Source organism: Enhydra lutris, unplaced genomic scaffold (assembly GCF_002288905.1).
Source record: "Enhydra lutris kenyoni isolate GAN:26980312 unplaced genomic scaffold, ASM228890v2 scaffoldscaffold9, whole genome shotgun sequence".
NCBI classification, from domain to species: domain Eukaryota; kingdom Metazoa; phylum Chordata; class Mammalia; order Carnivora; family Mustelidae; genus Enhydra; species Enhydra lutris.
The window spans coordinates 11,013,248-11,023,294 of record NW_019154093.1 but is presented as its reverse complement, the minus strand read 5'-3'; the positions used below and the strand labels follow the sequence as shown (position 1 = coordinate 11,023,294).

Sequence of the window (10,047 nt, the reverse complement as noted above, 5' to 3'; positions counted from 1 at the left end):
GCAGGCAGAGAGGCAGGCAGAGAGAGAGAGGAGGAAGCAGGCTCCCCGAGAGAGCAGAGAGCCCGATGCGGGGCTCGATCCCAGGACTCTGAGATCATGACCTGAGCCGAAGGCAGCGGCTTAACCCACTGAGCCACCCAGGCGCCCCAAGAACACTTTATTTCTTGAAGTGAAACTTTATCTGTCCATTTAAAAATAATACTCTAACAGAGTCACTTTTTTTTCAATTTGATTATTACCTGCCTTGACTTAGCAAATATTAATTCTCGGCATATAAATCTTCACAAGAATATTTTCAAAAACTAAGTACATCAAATAAAAATTCTTGGAAGAGCTTTTCGGTAAACAGAAGGTATTTCTTTCCTAAGTGAAAACATTCAGTGAGTAAAACAGGCTGTTTGCATGGGTACGGTACACCAGCAACGTAAGTCTGAATGAACACTATCTTCATATAGCAACTCTTCCCTCCTCCCCCATCGTCTGGATTATCTCAGATACTCATCTCTGACTTCATCTGATTTCCTATCTTTCGGTACAATGAACAGCCTGAGCAGACAGACCAGTTTTCTACAAATCAAAGGAAATGTGTGTGCTTTGGTTCCAAACTCTTTTTGATGATGCCATCCAAGCTGTGGCTCTACACTGGGTTGATTCTTTCACGGAACAGTTATGACAGATTCTGGATGACTATGAAGTAAGAGTCCCTTATACTAAGTTGAGAAGGAATTATCTTTACCTAACTAAATATATTACCCTGCACTTACTTGCCTACATTGAAACTCACCTGCTAGTTGATGTCCCTTTTCACAAAACCCAAAAGATCAATCCGGAGCAGATTCCAATTAGTTTGACTTTAAGTTACCTGGAAGGGCTTAGAGTCCTGTATATCCTCCATTAAAATACAAAACTGGAAGATGATAGATTGGACTTAGGTTAGAGCTGGAGAATCCCATACTCTATACTTCTGAAGCTAAAGAAATAGTCAATTATTCCTAAGCAAATTTACTATAGAATTTATCAAAGGCTTTTTTAGGTTGTCATACTGGTTCCTCTTTAGTTGTCACTAGTCAGGCATCTTTCCTTCTTCTAGAAACCTTTTGTATTTCACCTGTACATTATTCTTGTCCTAGTTACACTGTGTTTCAGATTCTAACCAAATGCCTAGGATGGAAAGTGAGCTTGGCAACTGGTAGTCTCCTTCTAAAACCCTTTTTGGGAACAGGGTCCCACTGTGTCCATCAACACACTGGTAATATACACTGGTCAAACTGAAGAAAACTTTGGTGATTTAGTTAATTTTGTTGACTTCATTTACAGAAAAAAAATACATATATACACAGACATGTATACACATAGATACACAGACAAATTACTAGTATGTCCAACATCTCCATCTGAAGGAATAATTTGGAACTGGGAATCACTAACGCCTAAATACAGGTCAAGGCAAAGAACTCACTGATGGTTTGCCCTGTCTGCCCCTGACATGAAAGTCTGCTCCATGATATCTTGTGGCCTTGATTCAATAATTAGCCTTTTTTTTTTTTTTTTTTTTATGATTTTGGAGTATTTCAGTAGCTCTTAAATTCTTCCCTGGCCTGATTTATAAGCAAATTACTTATTTTGAACAAAGCTTAAAGATTTATAACCAACCCTAAAGGCATTGATGTCCAAACTTCGGTCCATGTATTTCTTCTTCTCGTATTTATCTCGAATAAATCCCTCGACAGCTCTGCAAAAGCTTATTAAGGATAAATCAAACAAATCTTTCCCATAGGATGACTCTAACAGGTCGATCTGTATTCAACAGAATGTTGTCCTCCTCTTTCCCTCCTGCCTCGTTTCTCCATATGGCTCCTGTTTCTTCACATGCAGTTTCCCTGACCACAACCTTAAAATGCTTCCTTCATGGTTACTGCAGGGAATCACCATTTCCTATGATTTTCCTTCAGGATAATGATAGCAGCAAATGGGATTAATCTTCATACTGACATCAGAGGAACCTGAGGCTCTTCTAGAATACAGGTAAAGCAGCCAATTATCCATTTTAAAGCCCCTGGGTCAAAGGCCTTATACAAAGGCACCTGGAGTGCCCCTTAAAACTATAAGCCCTTGTGTGCCACGACCAGATTCTGATCAGTGTCTCTTCTGAAGGGCCCCAAATCTGCATTTTATTTTATTTTATTTTTTTTAAAGATTTTATTTATTTATTTGACAGAGAGAGATCACAAGCAGGCAGAGAGGCAGGCAGAGAGAGAGGAGGAAGCAGGCTCCCTGCTGAGCAGAGAGCCCGATGCGGGGCTCGATCCCAGGACCCTGAGATCATGACCTGAGCCGAAGGCAGCGGCTTAACCCACTGAGCCACCCAGGCGCCCCCCAAATCTGCATTTTAACAGGTTCCACCCACACCCAGCAAAAAGCAAACTCTAAAAAGAAAGTCTACAAACCACATTTTGAGAAGCACTGCCTTTATGACATTTGGTTTTGTGAGTAGGGTGCTACCCCCTGTTGAGGGGATGGGGGAAGAAAGTTATTGATTAACTGGTTAATAACAGTTCGTCCTTTCACAGAGGACACAGAAAAGGCATTAAGAATGAATGGTAGTTTTGCTGATTCAATACAGCACAGTAATCTATTCTTTTTGGCACACAATAGTTTCAAAGATTCAAAAACTATCAGAGATGTCACTTTATGGGAGAATTCACAGTGAGCCACTGCAGTCTTAATTCCCAAATGAGTCTTCCCCATGTGACAGCACCATTCCGAGGTTAGAAAGTATAAATATGCTTTTTCTATGTGTTGGTGGCAGGAGAGAAAAAAGCAAGACTTTGACTACACCACATAGAGATGGCCCAGTCGGATCAAGGGGCTTGAGTCTTGTGTGACTCTCCCAAAACACCAAAATACCAGTCAGCCTTCTAAGTTGCTCCAGAAAAGATACGGGTCTATTTGAGGTCGCCGAAAAGTCTCAGGAAGGTAGGCTTCATAAAGTCGGTTTGCCTTTCCATTTCCCATCTCCTGCATGCACTGCAATCAAAAAGATGTAGAAACATGGAATGTCAGATGAGGAAAGACTTGAAAAACTTCTTGCCCAACTGCAGCATTTTACAACTGAAGAACCAACCCGATGGTGGCAGAACAAGATCCATGCGCATACTATGATTTCCCATCCACAATTCTCTCCACACCAGTGCCGATCATTTGCCTCCATGATTGTCCATCACACACACACCCCTTCATGCTTTTTATTGAAAAATTTGACAAGATATATTTAATTCAATAATCATTCAATACCCCATTTGAAATCTCAAGACACGCAACTACCAATTAAAATGTCTACTTGATAGGCAATAATCAGTATGTAATCAGGCAGGCAATAATTGAGTAATAACTAGAATTCTGAGTTTATACTGTTAATCTATTCAGCTTTATTACCAAGACATGTGCTTCCTATTAGGCCTTTTAAATAGATTCCTTAACACTTGTGAGGGACAAATCCCTGAATTTTTTATCTTCAAATTCCCAACTACCTCCATGGCACGTAATTTCCTTCATTAGATATAGTAAAGTGTAACTGAAAAATACAAATAATCTTTTAGACTTTGATGACTCTATAAAAGCAGCCTAAAGTAATTTCTAAAGTCTTTTCTGGTTAAGAAAACCTCTTATTTCCACCACCAACTGTAGAAATTATTTTCTTTGGATCCTTTCTTCCCATTCCCACCCCCCTAAAAAAAGAAAAAAGTTTTAATTACTTCTAAAAGTTTTGATGTGGGAAGAGAACAGAGAAGAATGAAGCTACATAGAGCTGCAGTTCTTAAGCCAGCGAGACTCACCAACATAAGTGTCTTACTCCCAGCCCACCAACCTAACAGCAAGCAAGATTCACACACATATTTTAGCAATAAAATATGTCTGTAAGTTGGAGTATCTGTGTGTGTGTGTGTGTGCGTGCGCTCAACTATCTAAAACTACAAATGTTAGATCTGCACATCCCAGGGGCCTTAGAAAATAATCCAAAGATCCCCCTTTATACCTTGGGGGCATATCCATGGGGTCCTAGACCACAGACTTTGGGTTTTGAAGGAGGGAAAATATGGGTAGAATAACTTATATCTTAAACAGAAAGAGTAAGAATGTTCTCTTAAGGTATAAGAATCTGACATAAGTGTTTCACAACTACATTTTTTTTAATCTTCACCCTTGTGCTCTGCATGATTGAAATTCATATGGAACTACTCTTACATGGAAATAGGGGAACAGCTGACTCACTGTTGGGCTATGTAAGTACCTGAATCTGTTCTTGAGTCCACTGGTCGAGGTTAACTGATTTTACCCTGGATATGTGCACCCCCAGATTCCTGTGGATTCCAGCACATCGAATGCAGATGAAGACACCAATGTTCCAGGAGGCCCATCGTGGCCCTGTGAAGGTCAGGAACAGGGCAATAAAACACAAATTAAAACAACATTCAAGGCCCAAGTGGGAATACTTAGATTATCAGACAACATTTCTGCTAGAACATAAAGGAGGGAACCGTTACCATATTCACCTTTTTTAATGGTTTTGTTCACTCCTCCAAGGATCAGTGCCTTTTTTTTAGTTTAAATTTAAAGGTACAGTACTGTGGTTTTTTTAGTATATTCACACAGTTGTACAACCATTAGCACTATTTAACTGCAAAACATTTTCATCTCCCCCAAAAGAAATCACAAACCCATTAAAAGGCACCCCCTATTTCCTCTCAATTCCTCCCCACCAGACCCTGGCAACCACATATCTCTCTGTCTCTATAGATTTGCCAATTCTGGATATTTCATGTGAGTGGAATTATATAGTATGTGGGCATGTATGTATGGAGCAGCTTTTTACAGTATTTGATAATATGATTGCTAAAATGAGGATGTTATAACACTGTTAGTCATATAAAAAAGTATTCCAGGAGAACAGTGCAAAGTCACATCACATTCCATTTAGTATCTTGTGTGAATAGCCTTCTCTCAAGAAACTTTTCAATGATTGTCGGGCCTGGATTCAGTTTCCCTACCAGGAAAAAAGATACAGACATGCCATGCCAGCCCAAGTCTCAGCCTGAAATTTAAAACTTTGTTTATCTTCCCCTCCCCACCAGGCCTATAAAATATGCATCCTGATTAACTTAATAGGATCTTCTCCCCTTGAGCTGATGTCCCCACTTTACCCAACTACAGAACTCTCTCAATTCAAGACTGTCAAATAACAAAGATGCTTACTGCAATAAAAAAGAAATCTCAGGTATACATTTTAATAAAAACTTATATAATCTCCCACCCCTTGCCAACTTTGCTCATTCTATTAATCACTCTGGAAAATCATCAAACTCCTCTTCATAGTTTTTAAGCAGGAAAAAAACAACTTGCTTTTATATGATACCTGCCAAAAAATTACTGAAAAGTCACTAGTGTTTCCTTCTCCATCATTCCACTAGGCAGAGGTTTACCATATAAAATAAGCATGATATCAGAGTTAGAGGTTGCAATAAAGAATGAAAAGACACCAAATGATTCTTTACAGAGATAAAAAGGATCTGTTGGAAGAGCCAAGGGCACTGGACTTCAATTCCGCCAGACACATTACTTGGTTAGTCTGCAGGTTCTGACAGCCACTTCAATGAAACAACGCTAGAACTGTATGGCAAAAAATTATCCTTAGAAATCTGAATTCACAATTATAAGTAAGAATGTAATTTTCTTAATATTCAGATGCTATGGCAAATACTATAAATACAGAAAGCTCCAATCCTCCCTATGACCACCAGGTGGTGTTCTCTGCCTGAAATTTTATCCCAGTACCTTCTTACGGCAACTATCTTGATAGGCTCAGATTTATCTTCTGAAAAGACCTTCAGCCGCTTGAAATCCCTAAATGGATTTGCACAGAGGGTCTGCCACACAGCTAATACACGCAAATGATGAATACATATCTTTCACTGGTGGGAACTATATAAAAACAAAATGAAAGGCCTCAACAGATAGAAATAAGGTTTCTCTGGGTTTGTGTATCTACACTGGGCTACAGTTTTCATGAAGGAATATAGGTGTATGACTTAAGTTATAGGGGATTAATAATGGGACCAAGAGCTAATATTTCGTGTTTCTTTACCATTTTCTCTTTGCTCCAGATTCTAGAATGCGTAACGAGATAGTTAAAATATATATGTTTGCTAACACAACCAGAAGCCACAACACTAACTAAAAGTTAGCTGTGGAATGTTACGTTGTTTGCTTCCAGGCCCTAAGTCCACAGATGCTGATTCCCAATCCTCTAAGCCACTGTCACAACTGTGGAATTTCTCCAGATCCCATTATAGAGTATGTAAAGTCTCTTTGCCTCTGAGGAACACAAGGCCAAGACCGGATACTATGGAGCCACTAACAAGGCCTCAGTACAGAAATGCAGGCACTACTATTTTCATGAAAAGTCAGACAGCCTCCTCTGATCCCCTCCCACATCTGTCCACAACCTTTTCCCAGTGGAATAGTGACAGTTGTAGCTCACTCAGCCTCCTTTAGTTTTAAGCCACTAGATTGATTAGTCAGTAACTACATGCACCGTAAAAGATTATGAAACTGGAGAAGAGGAAAACACAAAAGATGAAAGTTACTTTATACATCTGAAAATGCAGGAAAATTTTGTTATTCAAAGTACAATTTTGGGGGCATCAGTGGGTTGGGCCTCTGCCTTCAGCTCAGGTCATGATCTCAGGGTCCTGGGATCCAGCCCCCGCATCTGGCTCTCTGCTGGGCAAGGAGCCTACTTCCCCCCTCCCCCACCCCGCTTCCTGCCTCTCTGCCTACTTGTGATCTCTCTCTGCCAAATAAATAATCTTTTTTTTTTTTAAGTACAATTTTTGCAGCCAGAAAAAGCTTAGGTTTAAATGTTAGCTCCATTAATAATTAGCTGCATGACCTTCAGAGAGATACTTAAACTTGCTAAGCCTCAGTTTCATCATCTATAAAATGCGTACCTCACAGAATACAGAGGGATGATAATATAAGAGAGCTACATGTAATAACATGGTATATAGAATGAGATTTCCAGTACCCATTTCCCATTCATCATCTTTCCTGTAAAGGCTGGTTAACTCATTAATATGCATATACCAACACTCTATGCAACACCACAGAACGCTTCTTTTTAAAGATTTATTTATTTACTTATTTATTTATTTATTCGACAGAGATCGCAAGTAGGCGGAGAGGCAGGCAGAGAGAGAGGAGGAAGCAGGCTCCCTGCGGAGGAGAGAGCCCGATGTGGGGCTCGATCCCAGGACCCTGGGATCATGACCTGAGCTGAAGGCAGAGGCTTTAACCCACTGAGCCACCCAGGCGCCCCAGAACGCTTCTTTTTAGACAGAAATATGAGTTCTAGTCTTAAAATGTCAGAACCAAAACTGACTGACTAAACATCTGAAAGAAAAAATTTACCCTGGATCCAATTTCAAATATTCTACAAAACATGAAATTTTATAAGCAGATTCCTTTATCTCCCTGAAAATATTCCTTGAAAATATACTATCTAAACCTCCACCTATTCTCCCTTCTCTGCTGTACTCGCCCACCCTGCCTTTGTGCCCACACATGTATTCACCACACATACAAAGGCCCCAAATGTCAACCTGACAGACAGACTTGGATTCCACAGTACCTGGGATTGCTGCAACAAGGCCAGCCTACTTAAATCTGGTAAACTTTCAAAGATAAAAACAATTGTTCAGTACACATTGGTCATGGCAACAAAGCAGGAAATAACAAAAGATACCCCTTTCCAAGTTGAAAATGGAAAGGGACTCTGAGAGGCAATATTATCAACCATTTTGAAAGCAAACAGGATAGAGAAGCGATATAAACTGGTAGTCGTTAGCACAACACAAGAACAAGGTCATGGCTAAGTGAACATATTCCACAGGCCCCGAAGAGCAGGTTCCAGAAGCATTAAGTAGTAGTAAAACTAACATGTAGTCATGTTAGCAATCAGTGAAAAATTTAAAAGTATATGGATTTGGTTGATCTGTCAAGAATTTGACTGTGGTAAGCACTACCTCAGGATCAGGGAAATCTGGGCTTACAATGAGTAGTTGCATATGTTCTGACAAGTCTTTTTAGGGCTTATGTTTCCATTTGTAAAATGGAAAGCATGTAAGTAAATCCTATTTACATTCAACTACTGGACAGCTTCTACATACCAACTACTGCTTGCTGCTCTGCTATAAATTTCCTTTGCTGCTACAACTTCCCCCACCACCAGAGCTGCTAAGCTTTTAGAGGGTTCTGGGCTTGAGAAGTTAGCAGAGAGAGAAAAAAAAAAACTACAGTTACAAATAGCTTGAAGCTAGTAGTATAATAATTACAGCTTGTTGATCTCTAACCGATGGAGTTCTAAACAAATAAATACTGAGCAAAAAGAAAAAAAAAAACACACTGATACATCGATGGCTACACATACCGAGACTCGCTAGCATCCTGGAGCAATTGAAAAGCTCTTCAACACCAAGGGCCAAGGAAGAAAAAAAATTTCTTCCATCTTTACATCCAAGCCCTGTTGAGTCTACCCTGGAAACTCCCAAGTCTATCAATCTCTACTTAAACCTATCTCACCTATAAGCACTTATGCTTTGAACATTATTTACTGAGTACCTACTATATGCCAACACTGCCTGCTTAGGTACAGGGATACAAAGGCAGACACAGTACAGGTAAGATTCCCTGACTCAAAAAGCTCACAGACTAACTGGTCTCTAGCCTCCAACCAGAATAATCTTTCTAAAACTCAAATCTGTACAGATCAGAACCCTGAAAGAAATGTGACACAGGTCTCACATAGAAATGTGAAAATGTAAACTGGAGCGAATTTTCTGAATGGCATATTCCAAACTAAGCTCTCAATCCCTTGCCACAAAACCTGTTCTTCCTCCATTCTTCTTAGGATCTTAGTGAATTACAATTCCATCCATTCAATTGTATCAGTCAGAAATGTACACCTTTCTCCCTCAATCCCCCATATCTACGCTATCACCAAGACCACAATATCTCTCAGTTCAGAATCCCTTCTCTCTGTTGGCAATGCTATTTCTCTAATATGAAGTCTCCAGATCTCCTGGACTAGTGCAATAACCTCCTGATGTCTCTCCACTTTTATTTTTATGTTCTCTTCCCCTCTAGCCCCAAACCAAAACCATTTTCCACAAAACAGCCAGCTTGAACTCTCAGAGAAGCAAAAGCAACCTTATCTTTCAGCTGTGTAAAACTGTGAAAGACTTTCTACTATCACTGTTGGATTAAAGAACAAAATACTTAACATGGTCTCCAAAGTCTATGTGATCTAGCCCATGCCCACTTCCCCAGCCTCCCAACTCTAATACCCAGTCTTCCTTCATTTCCTCAAAAAACCAACATGCTCCTTAGATAGGGCTTTTGGCCTTTGTACACGTGGACCCTACTGCCTAAAAAACTCTTTCCCTGACCCCTATCCACCACTTGTAGCCTGGTCGACTCCTATATATATCAAAGGTCATAGCTGTAAAGTTTCCTCCTCAAAGGAACCTTTCGTTGGCCCCCAATCTAAACCAGATGTTAATCTTTCTTCTGGCTTTAGCATTTTACTATAGAAAATTTCAAACACACAAAAGCAGAGTATGATTAACTACCACCTTCTGCAATTACAAACCTCTGACCAATGGTTTTTCAGCTATACTCCCACACACTTTCTCTTTCTCCCAACCGTGGAACATTTTGAGGCAAATCTCAAATATCATACCATTTGATCTGTACATAATTTGGTGTACATCAGTAAAAGACAGGACTTTTTAAAGGTTACAAAATTTCATTTACTTTTGCTTTTTCCTAAGTCGTACCACACTTTATCATATTTTTATTTGTGTAATGGTTTACACGTGTTCTCCACTAACCAAGTGCCACAAGAGCAGACAGCAGACCTGTGATGTTTGCTGTCATGTTCCCAGGACATACATGCCATAGTTCCTCAGAGAGCAAGAATTATTTAAAAGT

The 10,047-nt window shown here is 39.8% G+C and overlaps 1 protein-coding gene across 1 annotated transcript in view; it reads right to left on the bottom strand.

Annotated features, from left to right (window-relative positions):
- LOC111143109 (small ArfGAP2) overlaps nt 1–10,047 on the bottom strand; it is a 46,266-nt gene that overhangs the window by 12,759 nt on the left and 23,460 nt on the right. The window contains exons 2-4 of the mRNA XM_022496591.1: nt 4,292–4,425; nt 2,942–3,027; nt 1,654–1,732 (exon numbers count right to left, since the gene is read on the bottom strand). Of these exons, the coding sequence (XP_022352299.1) occupies nt 1,654–1,732; nt 2,942–3,027; nt 4,292–4,425 (299 nt within the window). The remainder of the gene's footprint in view (nt 1–1,653; nt 1,733–2,941; nt 3,028–4,291; nt 4,426–10,047) is intronic.